Source organism: Symsagittifera roscoffensis, chromosome 10, assembly GCF_963678635.1.
Source record: "Symsagittifera roscoffensis chromosome 10, txSymRosc1.1, whole genome shotgun sequence".
NCBI classification, from domain to species: Eukaryota; Metazoa; Xenacoelomorpha; order Acoela; family Convolutidae; genus Symsagittifera; species Symsagittifera roscoffensis.
The window spans coordinates 40,586,523-40,606,814 of NC_087071.1; the positions used below are offsets into that span (position 1 = coordinate 40,586,523).

The following is a 20,292-nucleotide window of genomic DNA, read 5'->3' on the forward strand; positions in this document are numbered from 1 at the left end:
TTGTGGCTAGTGTTTGTAATGTGATGGATAAAGCGTCCGTGGCTGAGTGGTTAGTGCGTGAGGCTACCAGTTTCTAGGTCGTAGATTCCAGTCCGGGACGTCGCCGATTTTTTTTTTACTAATTCGAGGCTCATTTTTACTTGTTCTTTTTACACTTTTTAGAAATCGAGAGCTGCTTTTTGTAGTGTTATCGCTAGTGTTTGCGAAACGCAGCTTCGCCTCTGGGTAATTTTTGTTATCGTAATTGTTATGCGCGCCGGACTTTCATGGATAAAAATCGATTATAATGGAAAATGCTGTCTAATTTATTGTCATTATAATCCATTATTTCAGCAAAGTTAGACCATGTAATCGATTATATTGTCCTTATAATCGATTATTTCCTTAAAAACACAGTTCATTAAAATCAATCATAATGGATTTTAATATATTATATCTTTAAATGCGGGCTTCACTATATCGCCATGTTTAAGCTTTTTCAACGTATAATTTTTGCATTTTAACAAAAGAATTTATTCACGTTTAAGCTATATGGTATGCTGCAATGGATACAATTTTTTTTTCAATTTTCTAGTTCGAATTCAGTGTTTATTGCACCAAGTTTGAAATTAGCAACCCAAAATTGGCATGTAGTCAGGCTTCCTCAGCTGTCGCGATTTTGGCCTCCATAAATGAATAACCAAATCCTTATAGTTTACCATATATGGCAATTTTCGAGATTTTTCAAAAATTTCTAGAAAATTTAAATATTTGACAAATATTGAAATTCTCAACCCTGTAGTTGGGTGCTGTCAGGGTACTTTCAGGGGTTGCGAATCTTGCCTCTGAACATGACTGCTCAAATTCTTATAGTTTTCGAGATATGACGTTTTTTAAGGATTTTCTCTAAGAACTTAGATATAGAAAATTTCACAGTTGTCGTAAGTTTGAAGCACCGGAGGTGCGTTACACGCTAGTCCATTTTAAATCCATTATAATATATTATAATGGATTATAGTCTCTATTCATTTTGCAAAGTTTTCAGTAACTTCTGCTATACTCACAGTCTACTCGAAGTCTAAACCTAATCAATTTTATTTTAAAAAGCAAGCGTTTAACCCTACTCCCCCATCCGTAATTGAGTGTAAACGAGGAGTTGTAAGCGCGGGGGTGTGCGAACGGGAGTGAGGTAGGAATGGGGGTGTAAATAAGAAAGTGTGAGCGGCAGGGAGTGACGCGAATTGGATCAGGGTGAATAAATGAAGATCTGCAAAAAATGAAACAAAGAAATTTCAGAGAATCTCGTTTTTATCTGATGTAACGCGTTTTCAGCCAAAAGCAACTGTGAAGTTTAAATGTATGAGATTCTCGTTTTTATATATTGTAAATCGTTTTCAGCCGAAAGCAACTGCTTAGTTTTGAATAGACTGCATTGTGTTTGAATTTTTCAGAAAAATTTGTAAGCAAATTGATTATAATCGATTAAAATAGATTTTCTTGATTTGACAAAATTCAATTTTTTATCCGTTTTTAATCGATATGACAGTCGATGGTTTGATTTTTATAGAGACTGACAATGAAAATCCAATATAATCGATTATTATCCATGAAACTGGAATGCCGTTAGGTCTCTTGTTTTCAATTAGTTGTCTTTCTAACTAGGAGTATTCTAAGCAAAAAAATATATAATCATCTGCGATTTTTGGTCAAGTGCAGAATTGACGATTTGGATATATTGAGGATAATTTATGCGCCCGGTAATTTAAGTCTATTAACGCGTAAGCGGCTAATGTATCTCAGAAAGTATTCCAAATACAATTGAATCAACCTTATAAATGAGTTGCTTGACGAGAAACATAGCTTTTTACTACAAATGGCAAACGAGAAATAAGTCTCCAAAAATTTCTTTTTTTTTCACTTTCAAAGATTTTTCAGTTTAGTTTGGTTAAGTTCGAGTGTTTGAGAAATTTAGTTTTCACTTCCGTTATCGGTGATATTTTTGCTTGCATTTGCCAAGTGAAGTTGTGCCTTTCTGTCACTTACTGTGCCACATGCATTGTTTCGAGTGAGTAGCAAATTACGCTCTTCGATAACGAAAGTGGAAATGGTGCTAATAATATCCCGTTCATTTTAAATTTTAGCGGAGTAAAAGTGACCACGTGTTTGGTGTTTCCATATTTGGTTTCCTGAAAAACTAAAATCGAAAAAAATCTGGATTCAAACATTGTTTATTGAAATTCTAAAATTGAACAAAATTGTTTTTGGGTTAACGAATGCTTTACCATTGTGTATGTTGGGTAATTGGGTGTGTTTCCATATTTATTCATCTCGAATTTTTCGCAATTCAAAAATATACAATTTGCATGTTTAAAACAAACACGAATTATGTAATTGGAAAATCGGAATCTTTGTAATTCGATACTTGTCGATGATAATTCGATAGTTCAAAAAAAATTTTCCGTTAAAAAAGCAAGCTAGATGGAAAGGTTAATGAAAGAAGTGAACTCTTATTAGGTGTCGGAAAAAGTGTTTTTCACTTTTATAGATTTTGATGATTTTTTTAGGGAAAAGTCTTAAAATGATCTCGTAACTACAGAAAGTGCTTTTGAGTTTACTGTAGATCCATCTGCTAAAATTTAAGCAAATTGCGCTTTCCTATTACGAAATCACAAATGGTGCGAAAAAAAATTGTGAACTATTGTTGTTTTGAAAGTAGGTTATAGATTTTCCAGCGGAATAAAAAAATTTAAAAATTAGCAAGCGTTATTAAACCGGAATATAGATCTTTTTGGGTTGGTTCATTTTACTCACCTGCCTATAAAAACAAAGGTCAATGATTGGAATCTGGACAGGACCTTGGTTAGCGGATTTGTCCGCGCGTCAACAAAATTTTGACGGGCTTCTAATTGTATGATTTTTTTCGGCTTAGATGCCGCAGCACCAATCTATCTAAAATTGGGACATTTTACATAAATTAAAAAAACGTTTCAGTGTATTCCGGTTTTGGGCAAGTAATTGAGTTCCCGGAAGTTTGCCCATTTTTCTTCATAAATTAGTTTCAGCGTATTCCGGTTTTGGGCAACTAATCGAGTTCCAAGAAGTTTTGCGTATTTTTCTTGGAGTGCTCTGTGCAATTAGTTGAGCGGTTAACATCCATGCTTGAGGCGACGAATCCCATAAGTTCGATTCCAGTCGGTGCCTGTTCGTTTTTGGAAACTGAAAATGTTCGAAGATTTGACTTTCGGGTCTGCTAATTTTTGCCGACTTAGGCCTCGAAGAAAGGTTCGGTTTCTTTTAGCAGTTTGAATGTTCATTGTAAAGTTTTTAACATTGCAGGTAACTTTGTTCCAGAAATTTTTTCCCTTTGCAATTTTTTTCTGAAGTTTTTTTTTCAATTTTTGACTTGTCTTCTCTCTTGCTGGCAATCAGAGTCATTCATGGTATGAAGCTCCGCTTTGCAGCTTGTGGAAAATGTGTCAATTATAAAAATTTTTCTTGAGTTCGAAGAGCGTAAAGGGCATTGATTTTTTCTTTCAAGTTGGAATAATACTGACTTGTTTATGGAAAAAACTTCAGCTTCCAGTTTCCTGGCATTTGTTGACATTTTCAACTGTCGGTTGGTTATGTTTCTATTTTCCAATTGTTCAAATAAAAATTGTCGCTTGTTCATTTCCATGCGTCTTAGTTAGTGGAGCTCAACCAATTTAATCAATACGATTTCAAGAAGATACATGTAATAACCCTACTTAACTGCAATTTTGTTACCACCTTCTCAAGATGTGCTTGAACTAGGAAACAGTGAATTAATGCATCCATGCCATGGAAAAAATCCACATCGTGCTTTTTGCATTATTGTTAATCGATTCGAACTGGATTTCATTTACAAAGCGCTACATTTAGGGTCTGAATATTCATTTTTTATTCCGCACTAAATTGGATTCGCCCTAGTTGACCCTTACTTTTAACTTATCCAACGTCCTTTGCCCATGCTTTTTGCTCAGTAGTGTCCTGATTTTCGAAGTTGAAACAAGAATTGGGGTGAATGATTTTCCTATCTGAAAATTTAAACCATCTTTTTGAAAATTAAAACCCACGAGTAACCGGTGTTCGCTTGTAAAGATTTGATGTTTTTGTTCATCTTGAGTCTAAATGATATGCTCAAATTACGTAAGAGGAGGTTTTAAAGGGGTGGGGCAAAAAGGAGTAGAAATTTGTGTAGAGGGCGTTCGGAAACCGGAGACAATGAAGCGCCTCATAGTCTTAAGAGAGAGCGAACATAGAAAGAGAGATAGAGGACAAGGGAAAAAAGGAGGAGGAGGAGAATATGGGGATCAAATGGATTGACATTCAATTACATAGGGTGGTAGGAGTAGTAAAATAGTGAATGATTTTTTGGTCTTGTTTTTTGGGAGCTAATCTTATGGCAGATTGATCAGATGGCAGAAAATTTCCAATCATTCAAGCAGTTCAAACTGTCCGAAACTCTGGACTGAATTGTCATGTTTTGCTTTAGATTTTGGAATACTCAATTCTGATTGGCTGAAATCTTTTTCTGTTGTTTGGTCTTTCTGCCACGAGGGATCCCTGCTTATTTCCTTTGTCTCCCCTTTCTGTTTCTGCTTACAATTTGCCACCAAGTGGGATAGGAGGGAAAAGAAAGAGGAAATAAGACAAGGGGCGGTTGATGAAGAGAGAGGTTAAACATACTTTCACAGCTTGACCGATTAAAGATCGACTGAAATAAAATTGAAAAAGGAAAATAAAACACAAAAAAAAACAATGAAAAAGAAAATGGGTTTTAAAAAATACTGAACGAAAAAGATGAATGGGAAAAATGTTCATGCAGATGAACAAAAAAATGTGAGAACTTTGAGTGTACGAAATGAAATAAAGTGAATACTAGAAAATTCATGCGCCAAAATTAAATTATTTGAAAGAAAAGCAAACATGCGTTTTGTAGTTTGAAAACAATGGATTTTAGGGCACAAAGTCGACCAATGAATGAATGAAAGTGGTTGTTGGTTTGGTGTCAAGATGAGTTTGGTTTGATTTCGTAAATCGGCAAGATACATTATCGTAGTTAGAAGAGCAACAATCTTGCTCTTAATGGTTCTTGAGCTGTTCAGGTTTTAATGTAACATGCATGGATTAAACATGTTCAACATAACGATATGAATTTTTTTTCAAGTTATATGGAGAAAATAGATTTTTTGAAATTCCTATTTTATTATTTCAACTGTTGATACAACTAGGATTCGATTTCAAAATACAAACCAAATTTGAACAATGACGCTTTTAAAGATTCTTCACTTTTTTGGCAAATCCCAACATGGAGGTTTGATTAAAATTTTTGGATGTTTTGAATTAAGGGACGGTTTTGTTAGGTGTACTAAGCTATTTCCGTAAAAAAAATTTTCTAACAGAATGGCGAAACTGAGAATTGCCAAGTTAACTGAGGTGCGCTTGAGGATGCTGGATAGGTTGCGCATGTATGCCATCTTGGACGTCTACGTTAAGCGTTCTAAACCTCTGATTTTTTATCAAGGCTGATTGGGAGTCAGCTTTAATTATGCAATCGTTTTCACCTGCGATGTTTTTTATTAGCTTGGGGTCATAGTATTTGAAGTTTCAGGAAATAACCCACAGACCCCTTTTTCACAGGCAAGTACAAGTGACTTGTAATTTGGAACTAGTTTTTTCCCGTAAACAGTTTTTGTTACGACTCTGTGCAAAGTAGAAACTGCTTTATTAAGAATTCTTATCAACAGCGAGGTGGTGAATAGGGTACTTTCAGATCATATGGTCTGGAGTTCGAGACCCCGCTGCGCCCTGTTTTCGCCGGGAAACTTAAATGGTCGGAGTAGTGTTTTTCTGTCTATTTTCGCCGGCTAGTTTGGAAAGGAAAAGTGAAAATTTTACCAAACTTTTAAAAAAAGTCCAATTTTTTTCATATATATACATTTTTTTCGTTTGACTTTCTTTTAAGGTATGTTCATTTCTTTTGCAAAAAGAAATTTAACCCCACTATTGAACAGGAAAAAGTGTGAAGGTCGCGAAAAGCGTGATCGACTTTTAGTATCGAAAGTGGATTTTCTATTTCAGATTTCCCTGCGAAATAAAACTTTTTTCTTAGTTATTCAGTTTTCTCCAATAGGGTTAATTTTATCAAAAAAGTCGTAGAAATAGATGGAGTCCCTTATGACGGAGAGTCCGAATGTTGAGTAACTTATCATAGTCAGATTTTCATAGGATTTATTAAGGATTTTCATAGGAGAGCTTAAGACTTTCATAGGAATTGCGAAACTCTCGAAGTAAGCTAACAAGTTCAGGCCATTAAAATGAAAATTGATTGATTGAAAAATTAGCTGATATTTTGATTTTGAAATTTTGCCAGATCAAAAACGCATTGGAAATACATTGTGGAAATACGAAAAAGCATTCGAAAACGTATTGGCGAAAAAACCAGTTAGCGAATTCCATCATTCCGTCCCTCTGTCATGAGAATAATCGCCGATGAAATACATTGCACGATATCCAAAAAATATTTAAGAGCTAAGCATGCATTGTAAAACATAACTATTGCTTGTTTAGAAAAGAATTGGTGCGCGTTGGTGATAAATAATACCACCAACTTCTTGCAAACGTTTTTCTTCCCAAGTTTGTCAACCATGTTTCATTTAGCTCGCTTTCATTGATGTTCAGCAGTAAAAATTGTACCTCTAGTTATTGATTTTTTAATACCGGACACAAAATATTGGATGAAATGCAAAATGTTTACCCAGAAGCTATTGTTTTCATAGATGCTATAGAGTATACGACTCTCGCTTGTTCTTCGAAGAAGATAGCGGCTTCGTAGACAAAGCTAGAGCCAGGTGCTATATAGCAATCTATAAAACATTTGTTTCTGGTTAAGAGTCAATGTTCGTAGTTCAGACTCTTATATAGGTCGCGATGTTTTTTCATTTTTTTTCATGAAATGGAAATTTGATTTTTCGCGGTTTGACTTTGATTTTTTTTCAAGTTCAATTCATTTCCTTACTTATAAGGAAGGCAAACTCCGCTATCGAACAGCAAAAGTGTGAAGGTCACGAAAAGCGTGATAGAGTTCTAATTTCAAAGTGGATTTTTTTTTTCAGATTTCCCAGCGAAATAAAAAAATTTCCTATTGATCCAGTTTTGGGTAATTTTGGTAAATTTTAGTATATAGAACGCGATACTTTTTTTAAAGTTTTTCCCCGAAAAGTCTTGAAATGCTCTCATAACTACTGGAATGCATCAAACATTTAAATGCATTTGTGAATATGCACATTATATATACGCATTTTGAGTTCAATTTAAATTCATCTGCTAAAAGGCAGTCAAATTGCGCTATCCGAATACGAAGGTCATTTCGCCGGGGAATAAAAAACTTACCTATTGATACAGTTTTCCCAAATTGGGTTATTGATATCAAAAATTGCCAATCATGAATTTTGCTTGAAATTCAAAGAATTTTAAGGACGTAGTTTTTCTTTGTAATGCAAAAAGATTTTTTCTGTTTCCTTGCATTAATTGTTTCTTTTCTAACGGCATGTTGCTTTTTTTGTCGTTCAGCTGTGCTTTAATCTATCTATTTTTAGATTGCAAATTGGCTGTCGTTATTAATATTCAGATTTTTGCAACACGGTGTTTTTGTCAGCGTGAGAAGTTCGGAATTTGGGTTAGCTAATCTGAACCTATCCAGTCGTTGGTAGGCCAACAAGCCAAAAGTAAATATTGTTAAGCAACATAACAACAGATTCTCCTTGTTATGCAACTGTTACGTAAGTATGGTGTAATTTCGGCTTCAAGATATGGCAGTTTGTAGAACATCCGCTATCCAATCTTGGGAGTGCGATCTGTATTTAGACAACGGTGGGTTCATACTCGTCAGTAAGCAGACAAATACAATATTAACCAATCAGAATCGAGATGAGAAAACAAATTTACAAAATAAATAATTATTAATTATTCATTCTTCCTTGTCTCGATTCTGATTGGTTTATACAATATTTGTCTGCTTAATGTCGAGTCTGAATACGCGGTTGTCTAAATATTGCTATAACCCCAATCTTATCAATTCGATTGGTTTGAGGTTGTGGAGTTTCTACTGAAGGGCGGCTACATCAGCAATGACGCATTAGATGCACCATTCCCAGTGCCAATCAGAGACTCAATTGCATCCTCTACTCAGTCATCGTCAGTGTCATTTACAGGCAAGTTCATTTCAGATTTTAAGTTGATTAAGTTGGCGTCGCAATGAACTCATGAATTATCATTTTTTAAACTTAACGAATGATCATTCAATCAGTTGATAACAATTTATAATTAAATTCCAGCCTGACAGAACGTCAATAGACCATAGGGCCTGTTTTTCAAACGCTTCTGAGTCGAAATTTGTTCATCAGCTTGTTAAAAACTACAAAATGGTCGGTTTTTTATATTCAAAAGTTTAAGAAGCTTCAATTCGAACTGGACCATTTTTCTAGCCCCTAAGGGTATCCAAGATTATTAAAATAAAGTCTTGATAAATGGTTGGGGTGTGTCGTGTGAGAGTATTTATTTAGGGGGAGTTATACATATTCAATTAGTTGGAATTATTTTGAATTGAATTATTTATATCAATGGCTGATCAAGAATGACGTTGACCATAAGCATAGCAGTTTTTGGCAAGTAATTAGTTTTTGGTGTAGAAGAGACAGCGATGACAGCAGCTGCCTCTCGTGGCTTCAACGAAACCTGTTGTGTGTTGGCGGGACATGGGGCTTCACTGACTGCGAAGAACGGACAGGGACTCACTCCTCTTCTGGCTGCTGTGGACTGTAATCAGGAGGACATGATATTCGACCTCATCAGTCTGAAGGTGGGATAGCAAGTGTTTTGTACACGTTACAGTGATATACAATTTATACGAAAATCAGGTTTATTTGATAAATTATACGGTGAAACCGATAATTGTCGACTCTTTTTTTGTGAGGCAAGGATTTTTTTGTTTAATTTGGTAAGATTCGTTAATATTAGGATCAATACACTGATGATAACTTTAAGTTGTCCCTTTGGCTATATCCACTTGTTGATCCGTTTTTGCGTTCTGATTGCTTTATTACCTGCAACCAACTGTTTTTACGGTAAATTCAGAATTGTGTTCTACAGCTGAAAGGGTATACCTGGTATAGTTTTTGAGGTTGAATAAAAATATTGTTATATTTGATTTAGTTCCCAACAGAAGTTTTTACGAGTTTAAGGGTTCCAGTTGAAATAGTACCATGTGAAAATTCTAGACGCACAAAAACCATGCTTCAGTCGCGAAAAAATTGAGCTTCGCACAACAGAAATAAATTTGACTGGATTGTGTTTAAATAATCGAGAAGCTGGAGAGCCTTCGCTGGAATCTCTGCGAATATCAAAAGCCATTATTATTAAGAAAAATGAACGTAGTGAATACTCTTAAATAGTCTTATATAGGTCTTGGTGATTTTTTAATTTTTTTTTAAAATGCTCTTAAAACTACAGATGGGCATTCAGACATATTAATGCATGTATGAATGCACATAGGTATATATGCACTGTTTGAGTTCAATTTAAATTCATCTGCTGAAAGTTACGTAAATAACACTCTCCAAATACGAACGTGGAAATGACGGGAAAAAACGTAGACGGTTTCTAAGTTCGAAACGGTAATTTTGTTTTTAGATTTCCAACCGAATATAATTTTACCTTTTGATCCAGTTTTTACACTTGCAAACTACGACTCTTCTTTTTTTTCCAACCTAAATCGCAAATATTGGTGCGACTTTTGGGGCACCTTTACGGATTTTTGATAGCATGTTCTTTGACATTTCAATAGTAATAAGCTAACACAGTTGATACATTTTAAATTCATCAAATGAACCGAAAAAAAATCTATTTGTTTCAAACAGCTTAACTATAAAAACTCAATTTCAGAAATTTTCTACCACAATATAACTCGCATTTTTTTTAAAATGCGTGAGCTATCCTTAATATGGTTTTATGCTTTCCAGTTTATTACATGCAAAATTAGTGTGGATGCATTCAGTTTTTTATTATCCAAAATATTACTTGCAAAGTTGTGTCTATTTGTGTTTGATACCATTTTTGCTGCTTAGCATTGCCAATTTGTTAGCATATGTAGCTGCTTTATTTATGACTAGTGTGTGCTAAGCGTTCGTGGCCGAGAGGGCAGGCTGTGAGTCTCCATTTTTCGAGGTCACCATATGTAGCAAAGTTTTATTAATTCGAAGCTTATTTCACCTAATAAAGCTGCTTTTTTGTCGTGATCTTCGCCTCTGTGTCTCAAGCTAGGTTAATGTTTACAAAAAAGCGCCATTCATGCATTGTTCTAAAAATTCAAACAGCTCTAAGGACATCAATTTTTTTCTTTGAAATTCGAAAGTTGAGATTTTTTCAACAAAGTCAGTGTTTTTTTTTCGGTTTTCTTGCGCTCATTACTCGTTTCCTTTGTTTATATTATGTATGAACTAGCCAAATTATAAACCAGCTACCATTGTCGTTTATTCTTCGACTGGTTTAATCACTCTGATTTAATCGATGTGATACAATTGTTAGTCATAAATGGCTATTTGTAATGTAACAAAAAGCGTAGGTTAAAATAAATCGTAATTGCATTTTCATGCATAATTTTCACAATCGAATCACCATATAGATTGATTCATGGTATGAATTGTTTCACGGAAATACTAAGCAATGAGTCCTGGGTAAATAGGTTTGGCAATTTTTTTCAGTTTTTCAATTATCATTTATAAGATATGCCACTACCGAAGTCTCAAGAAAATGAAAATCTTTTTCTGCGTCGTGTCGTTGTAAATTTTTCTACAAACTGTCTGGGAATTCATGTTAAGATTTGTTTTCAGTTTTTTTGTGCTATAATGTCTTCTTATTATCCGCTCAAGATAAATTTGTTTATTAACCTGATGTTTTTGAACTATCAGATTATTTTTAATGAAATCTTCAACTTGGTTTGGATTTCTTTGACAATTCCCCCACCCCCCTTGTTTAGTTACTTGGTAAAATTTCTGGAAATATTTAAAGAGTTCTTTATTGTGAATCTCAGGACGCGCAGGCCAAGACAGATCCCCTCACAGTTGACCAGGAGGTGGAGAGAGATGAGACGGGAAGGACTGCTCTTTTGATCGGTGCTGCCAAAGGGAGCCAAGTGATAGTGGAGTACTTACTACAGTGCGGTGAGTCCCCTCCCCGAATTAATTAGTTTTTTTTCTAAAAAAAACATGTGATGCAGTTTTTTTGATGGATGCACAAATAATCTTTGCATTGACTATTTCACATCAATAAAGGTCAGAAAGACAGTTTACACTTTAAGTTATAAGTTTTTTTCAGAGGAAAATGCCGATGTAACCTTGTGTAATCATGACAAATGCCGAAATGCTCATATGTTGTGTTAGTACCTTGAAAAACTGATATAATGTTCATACAAAAATCATAAAGTTATGTAGAGAACAAATAAAATATAACAAGGGTAACTTATTGCGCAAAAAGCGCAGGAGCTTCAAGACTACAGCAAATAAGCAAAGTTTTTAAACATTTATTCATTTTTTGTAATTTTTGTTTGTTTTGTCGGTGTTGAGGTAGCAAAGAAAACTATCATTGGCCTCATTAATATGCCATCAATTCTAAGCATCTTTTGCCAGCAAAAGATGAATATGCAGATTGACTATTTTTGTAAATTAGTGAGAAAAGCGAAAATTTTTTACAGTTTTTTTCGACAGAAAAAATTTTGGTAATTAACCAGTTTGAGTCGATAAATTTTGTTAGACTCAACTTGATGCGTTGAGTATATATAGAAAGAACTTGTCTTTCAATGATCGAAATGAAGACAATTTTTAAGCCGTCTAGTTTTGTCTCGAAAACTCCTTAATTTTGATCCCACTCAGTTCAAGTTCATTTTCATTAGCTAAAAGAGAGAAATTACCCTCTTCAATTGCACATGTGCAAATGGCGCAAAAAAGTTGGTGATTTTAATTCCGAAAGTGAGCTGAAGTTTTCAAGTGTCAATGAACTTAGTGAAGACCTTAATGTAGGTCAAGTTTTTTCAGTTTCTTAGAAAGTTTGCTCACTCCAAATTTGAACTTTACGGTTTTTGGCTCTTTTTCCTTCCCCCCCCACCTGCAAATTTTTCAATTTGAAATTACTGTTCACTTTTTTGTCCGATTGTCATGAAAATTGACATGCAGACTGATTAGGCCATAACAAACATATTTGGTCTTCATAATTAACCTTGTATAACCACTCGTTAGACTATAAAATTCATGTTTGTGTGAGGTGGGGGGAAAAGGAAAAAGAGCCCGGTTTTTCTGTTGAATTCATTTTTTATGTTCAGTTGACATCATATAATGAAAGTAACGTAATTCACGCTCTCATATTACGAAAATAATACTAGCGGGATAAAAACGTGGGTGAATTCTTATTCCGGAAGTTATTAATATTAAGATTACCCGGCGGAATATAAAAATATTTACCCATTGATCAAGTTTTCCCTTTGTATAATTTTTTTAAATTAAAGCTCCCTCATGCCGTTTTGTACTAGTCAGATTTTCATAGGATTTATTAAGGATTTTCATAGGATTTATTAAGGATTTTCATAGGAATTGCGAAAATCTCAAAGTAAGCTAATAAATTTAGGCCATTAAAATCAGAATTGACTGATTGCAAAATTTAGCTGATAAAATTTCAAATTTTGCCAGATCGAAAACTCATTGGAAATACGAAAAAGCTTTGGCGAAAAAACCATTGAGCGTTTATGAACGTCTGAAGATTTTGATTGGTCATTTCGTCGCTCTGTCATGAGAATACTCGCCGATGAATTACATGGCATGATATTCCATAATTTTTTTAGGAGTTAAGTACACTGTAAAACATAACTATTGCTTGTGTAGAAAAGAATTTGTATGAATTGATAAATAATACCACCAACTTCTTGCAAACGTTTTTCTTCCAAAGTTTGTCTACCATGTTATTGAGTTTTTAATACCAGACACAAAAAATTTGATGAAATGCAAATTTTTACCCAGAAGCTATTGTTTTTATAGATTTTTACCCAGAAGCTATTGTTTTTATAGATGCTATAAAGTATATGACTCTCGCTTTCTCTTCGAAGAAGATAGTTGCTTCGAAGAGAAAGCAAGAGTCATGTGCTATGTAGCAATCTATAAAACATTCATTTCTTTTATTAAAAGGAATGTTAACTCCGCTATCGAATAGCAAAGTGTAAATTCACGAAAAAATTGATCGACTTCTAGTTTCAAAAGTGGAATTTATCTTTCCGTTTTCCCAGCGTAATAAAAACTTTACCTATTTATCAAAAAAGTGTCAATTATAAATTATTCTAGATTTTCGAAGAGCTTTAAGGTCATTTTTTTTCTGTGAAGTTCGATAGTCAGTATTTTTTCTGTTTTTTCAGTGCATTGACTCTTTTCCAACTGTCTGTTGGCTGTTTAAAAATTTGAAATTCATGTTTTAAAAAAAAATCTCAGTAACTAAGGATGCAATCTCGCCCTATGCTATCTATGTTATTGCCTTAAACGGCTAATTATATGATTTCGCGGATGTGCTTCTAGGCAGTTCAGTGCGTGAGACTGACAATGAGAACATGTCTGCCCTGTGTTGGGCTGTGCGACAGGGCCACTCGACCATTGCGGAGATGTTGCTGGACGATGACTCAGATGTCAACCACAGAGACAGCAGAGGAAGGTCACCTCTGGACTTCGCCGCCAGTTTAGGTACATAAAACTTGGTGTGATCTTCTATCCTCGCCCAGTACCCATGTGATTGTTTTTTGAGAGCAAAAACTTCAGTCCACGTCATATCTTCGAAACTGTTATGGTTTTCATTTCCGGGCTAAAAACAACAAACAAGAACAACAACATGGTTTTTATTTTCAACCTTTTATAACTGCAGGCTGCACAATTTAACTTGGTGGGATGGACTTGGGTCCAAAAAAGTTTGATATAGAAACTTAAACCACGTATCTAGTGCAACAATTTTGATAGTCCGGGCATTAATATTTAATTAAGTTAACCAGTTTTAAATCATTTGCTGAAAATGTAAAAATTTAGTTAATGTTTTTTCGTATTTCCTGTCGATTGTCTTTCCGAAAGCTACAAAATTTGTTAGACTTAAACAAAATTACGGGTTCATATAATCCTATTTTTTCCTAGGTGACGAATCATTACTCCAACTTCTCTTAAACTACGGTGCGGATTTCGACAAAACATGCAATGCAGGTCTTCGTCCTCTAGACTACGCAGTACAAGCAGACAAGCTGAACTGTGTGGCGCTGTTGATGAGGAAAGGGGCTAGAATAGGACAGGCGGCGTGGAAGACTGCGATCAGCAATCCACAGATTATGCTCTTGTTTCTGAACAAATTGACGGAGGATGGAAGTATATTTTACAGGGTTAGTTTCAGTTTACTTTTAGAGGAACGATTTTTTTTGCACTCTGATTCTAAATTCAAATTTATATGTATCCGAAGTGTATTAGTTTACTATCAAGTTTGATTCCAGAAAAAAACGGTAAGTTTTGCAAACGTTTTCGCTTTTGAACCTAGATGACAAGTTAACTTCAAATTCTCTTTCAAAAGTCTCTTTGGAAGGACTAGATAAAATTTATTCTTCTTCGTTCATTTTAAATGCGTCTACATCTCAAACAGTTATGAAGGTTGGTTTTTCGGACCCACATTTTGGCTCAAAGTTTGCATTGCTAGTGGCAGAAGTAGGATCTCTTCAACTATTCCTAATCCTGGTGGTACCTAGTAACGAATATTGAACCCTATAATGGCTGATTTCACAAATTAAGCAAGCAGTGTTATCTATTCAATACCTCCCCCCTCCTTCTGTAATACGGGAATAGTTCAAGAGATTCTAGAAATAATGCAATTATGTTGTTTATCATCTATGATTTTTGTTATTATGTAACAGCAAAAGAAGTATCCGGATGCTATGAAGAGGTTCACCCTGGCACTGAGGAAGTTCCCGAGACAGAAGCACGAGTTCGGAGCACACACAACATCATTCAGAGACCTCAAAGTCACCCTCTATCTAAACATCTCCAGATGCAACCGCAAGATTAATGTAAGTCTTCGTAGCTTTTTTCGACCACCTGTAAGTTTTTACGTGTAAAGCTTTGGCTCGCAATGTTCGATGGTTATAAAATTTGCAATCGGACTCATTAGGCTATTCCAAACATATTTGATGTTTCATGGCTTATTTTCTGAAATGATGCGTTAAACTTAAAGATTTTTGAGTAGAATTGGGGGTCGAATTTTTTCAATTTTTTTCCAATGTGTTCATTTTTTCGCACAGTTTTTTTGGAAGTTTTGCTGTCTTTTTTTTGTATGTATATGCGATTTGCAACATCGCATCTGACAAAGTATCTTTCTCTGCGTTTTTCGTATCGGTTAATTTCAAGGTATGAGGCTCCATTTGCTCCGAACAAGACATGATCCGAACAATTACTATTCGTTTAGAAACTAGACAATGCTATTCACTACGCCAACCGGGCACTCAACCTCAAGCCAGGCTGCTATGAGGGATACTACGCCAGGGCCAGAGCCAGACGCGCATCCAGGGACTTCAAAGGAGCCACCGACGACCTAAAAGAGGCATGTAATATCGCACCCGACAATTCCGAGATTGTATGTCTATTACAGCGGGTTAAGTTAGAAGCGGCTTTGCATTGCGGAGAAATTGGATCGATTAATTCAAATGGAGGAAAAGGAGTTCTGAATCAGTTTAAAAACTATTCCTTAAATGAGTGCGGACCAATCGGTGATATGAGTACAGCTATTAGTATGGCAAGTGGGGGGATTATTGATGAAGAAAGAGGTGAAATCGATTATCGGGGGGATATTTTTGACGATGATGAGGGAAGTAACGGGTGTACTAGTGAAGATACCCTAGAAACTAACACGTATGGTGGCGGGGGATCGATGCATAGTTTGTTCGCGGCAACTTCTGGAGGGGGAGTTGGATCGCATCCCTATAATGCGCATTCGGCTCACTCGAGAAATGTGGTCGCAAATCAGTGTTTTGCAGTGAAAGATACGGCTCTTTGAATTGCGGAAATGTTGATGGAAGCTCGTCGAAACTGAGCTTTTTGGGCGAATAATTTAAACTTAAAAACTTGACGCGTTTCAGAACTCAAGAAATAGAATTCGTTGTTTGTAAATTGATAAAAACTTGATAGAAGTCTCAAATGTGCTAAAGAGGTGATCACAATTACATAACATAAACCAAACTTTGTTGCTAATTACATAACCTTGTTTAGTATGTTTACCTCCAAAAAGTGGCCATAAAAGTTCTTTTGAACTGTGAAATAATTACAATACAAACTGTGAGTGGGTATTCTGTTCACGATGTAATCTGCTTTACCCTCGTCTGTTTTTCTTGGATCTCTCCCGCTAAAAAAGCGCAGTTTTTCAAATCTATCCTTTCCTTCTTTCACTTTCTTGTACTATTTATAACCAACGATGTGCTATGTAAAAAGATAGTTAGTCTAATCTAATCTAGTCTATAAATGATCTCTACAAATTTCAACCAAAAAAAAAAACAAACAAAAAATTGAAGTTTATTTCTTTTTTTTTGTAACTTGACTTCAATTCGCTTCGTCTTTCATTTGCAGTTGTATTCATGGTTTAGTTTTGCAGTTCGTAGAAGAAATTATTTTATTTCTTTGGTTCTTTTTCGCAGTTTGTAAATTTTGTCATCTGAATAATTTCTCACAATAGATGGTATTATTAATGTTAATTTTCCGTTGTCATGCATAATTGTTATTTTGATCTAGTTTTGCTGGGCAGATAAATTGTGAAACAGAAAGATGGAATTTCTATGGATTGTTTAATATAAGTTAGATTCACTTTACTAGCCATCAAACTTCAAATAAAAACGAAAAATGCTATCATAGTTCAGGACAAACAGCGTTAAGACTTTTTGGCACAAAATGTCTAAATTGCAATAAAATTTTCAGTTTTTTTTGGTAAAACAATTTATTATAGTTTTTAATTTTTCGTCGTCATTGCAAGTGAAGTGAAATAAAACTACCGCAGCCTGTCTTCTTGTAATATTATCCTTAACTGATCTCATTAATGAATATATGAACAATTAGTGCGCAGTGATTTTGTTAAATCTATTTTCGCACTGAAGAGTAAATTGCAGCACCTAATAAATACACACACTAGTGTATTAATTCTTCACTCGGAGTGTAATCAGCTCCATATTTTAAGCTCCTCCTTTTTAAGGGAAATATAGGAAAATTTAACTGTCTGTTCAAACATGACAGAGGATATTTAATCCATGAGGGAATATAATGACAGGCATATAGCGCATAAATTACTCCGGCAAATATCACGTATGAAAACAAAATGGAACAAAAATGTCCGATACCAATGAATGAATTTAGCCAAAACGAATTTGAACTGAAACAGAAAAAAAAACGATGTAAAAAGAGAAAATATGAAGAAAAAAGTATAATTTGAGAAAAAATTGGTATACCCAAAGATGGAAGATTTGATTAAATTTTTACAATCCAACAAAAATTTCATCCGCGTTATTATTTAATTCTACCTAGTATGCTGTACAATATAGTTATTCTTATCACAGAAAAGGGGAAAATAAATACTAATAGATAAAATCGAGTGGAGATTTAATTCTGATCTGAATTGCAGTAGCAGTTGCACCTTATTTGTATTTATCTATCTATTCATCCCGGGCGCTATTCTCAAGGCAGAACGCCCGATTAGAAGAAAATATCAAAAAAAAATATTTAGATAGTGTAATTGGCTTCTCGAAGTAACCTGCCTTTCTTTCTTCAGGTTATTGAAAACTGAATTCTGATTGGGTAATATAATTTCTGCTGATCGATCCTTCTGCCATATGAGTTTACGCCCTGTTCATCCATCTGTAGTATTGACTGACAGTGATGTTAAGCTAGCTCTAGCTATTGTAGTACAATGATGTCGTTGTTGAATAATTTATTGCATAAATTAAACTTATTTTTGTAGCCGATTTGTTTTTGTTTCATATTCTTTTTATTCCCTACTTTACAGCAGGGATGGAGTGGCCGATCAAAATGTCAAAATCACACTTTTCATGCTCTGAAGAGTAAGTATGTCCAATCAGATAAAAATGATAAATCAGACGTATAAATAGGAACAAGTTGATGATGGAACAAGAGAAAAAGTTACTGAGTTGATTAGTTTTAACGTAACTGGAATTAGGGTATGACGTCAATAAGTAGCCAGCGACGATTCATCGCAAACAAATGTTATCGGAGTTGTGTTTAGTAGTTCAGGGTAAGACCCCATATCGAGTTCCTCACCGCTGAGGCCTGCTTCTGAAATAATTTTGTATTGAGTGTAAAAGAACAGCGATTTTTCATTTACAAAGTTCTTGATAGTTTTACTGTTCACTAAGAGTCGATGAACGTAGTTAAGACTCTTATGTAGGTCGTGGATTTTCGTTTTTTTTAGGAAAGTTAAGTTGTTCTTGCTCAAAGTTTCTTTTTCGTGGTTTGAATTGATTTCTTTTAAGTTCAGTTCTTTTCCTTTGTTGTAAAGAAGACAAAATTTTACCGAAATAGTTCCGGTGATAATTTCTCTTGAAATTTGAAGAGCTTCAAGGCCATTTTTGTTCCTCTGAAATTACGAAGTTTTAGTGTTTTCAAAAGCTAAGTCCGGTATTTATTTTTGGTAACTACTGGCTCTCTATCATCTGCCTGTTGAATATATATATATTTTTTGAAATTTTTAGGTAAGTTTGTTCACGCTCAAATTTGACTTTTCGCGTCTTAATTCACAATTTGTTTTAAATTTTTTTTATTAATTGAAAGTAAATTCCACAATCGTACTGCAAAAACGAAGAGGTTGCGAAAAACGTTAATGACTTAACACTAGTTTCAAAACTGCGCGTTTTTTTTCTGATTTCGAGCGGAATATAATTTCTACTTATTGATCCAGTTTTTCCAAAAAGGGGTAACATGATCCAATTTCAGGGATTCAAAATTTTGTTCACCCATAGGTCCTCGATTTTATAAATTAAATTTGGTCGACCTTATAGAAGACTCGAACAAATTTTCCATTTGCTTAAAGGAATTTAGCTCCCTCAACAAAAACTGACTGCAAATATTCCTCCCACATGACTTCTAATTCGAAATAGGAATTTAAATATCAGATTACCCAGCAAATTAACTTTTACCAATTGAGCCAAGCTTCTCGAATTGGGAAAACTTTACCGAAAAGTGCCGATCATAGATTTTGCTTAAAATTTAAGAGAGACTCAAGGCCATCTTTTATTCTCTGAAATTCGGAAATTTGAATTTCTTCCTAAAATAAAGTCCAGCATTTATTTCTGTTTATTGAATCTTTCTCAACTGCAAGTTGAATAAGTTTTTTTTTTCAGGAAAAATTTTCAGAAAATTTGTTGACGCTGCAATTTGATTATTCGCAGTTCGATTCTTGATTTCATTTTAAGTTCACTTTCTTTTTTTTTATTTAAGTGAAACCAAATTCCACTATCGTGCAGCAAAAACAAAAAGGGCACAGAAAGCATGAATTACTTAAAACTAGTTTCAAACGTGAGCTTTTTTTCTAATTTTCAAGCGGAATATAAACCCTATTTTTGATTCAGTTTTTCTAACTAAAAGACAATCAATCTCCAAAGATTACACATTTGTTCATTCAAAGATCCCGATTTTATGAAACAAATTTTGTCGGCTTTAAAAACGACTCGGTCAAATTTTCATTTTGTTTGAAGAAATTTTACTCCCTCAACAAAAACTGACTGAAAACATTCTTTCTAACTGACTAAAAATATCAACACTAAAAAAAGACCTTTCGCTTATTAAGATTGTACACTTTCAGGTGTAATGAGCGCAGGGAAATCACTTATATATGTCGTGATGACTTTTTTTACACTCAAATTTAATTTTCGGGGGTTTGACTTTTCTTTTTTTTTACTCCGAGGAAACTTGTTTGCTGAAAAAGTCAAATTGCGATATTCAATTAAGAACGCGGAAAAAGCGCAATTTTTTTGAATTAATTTCAACTTCGAAGTGGATGTAAAATTTATTTTTTTTCTCGCGGAAAAGAAATTTTTTCACAATTGTCTAGTTTTCTCTAATTGGGAACGTTTTGTGAAAAAAACTGTTGATTATAAAACGTTCCTAAAACAAAGAGAGATAGAGAGAAAGAGAAAGAGCGAGAGAGAGAGAGAGAGAGTGCGAGCTAATAAGTCTGCCAGTTTTA

At 34.4% G+C, this 20,292-nt stretch overlaps 1 protein-coding gene across 1 annotated transcript in view; it reads left to right on the top strand.

The window, feature by feature from the left end:
• Positions 1-17,484, top strand: part of LOC134855097 (uncharacterized) — a 34,022-nt gene extending 16,538 nt beyond the window's left edge. The window contains exons 13-19 of the mRNA XM_063871482.1: positions 8,093-8,213; positions 8,691-8,860; positions 11,090-11,219; positions 13,611-13,772; positions 14,211-14,449; positions 14,972-15,124; positions 15,520-17,484. Coding sequence (XP_063727552.1) covers positions 8,093-8,213; positions 8,691-8,860; positions 11,090-11,219; positions 13,611-13,772; positions 14,211-14,449; positions 14,972-15,124; positions 15,520-16,107 — 1,563 coding nt within the window. The 3' untranslated portion in view covers positions 16,108-17,484. The remainder of the gene's footprint in view (positions 1-8,092; positions 8,214-8,690; positions 8,861-11,089; positions 11,220-13,610; positions 13,773-14,210; positions 14,450-14,971; positions 15,125-15,519) is intronic.
• The last annotated feature ends 2,808 nt before the right edge of the window (positions 17,485-20,292 follow it).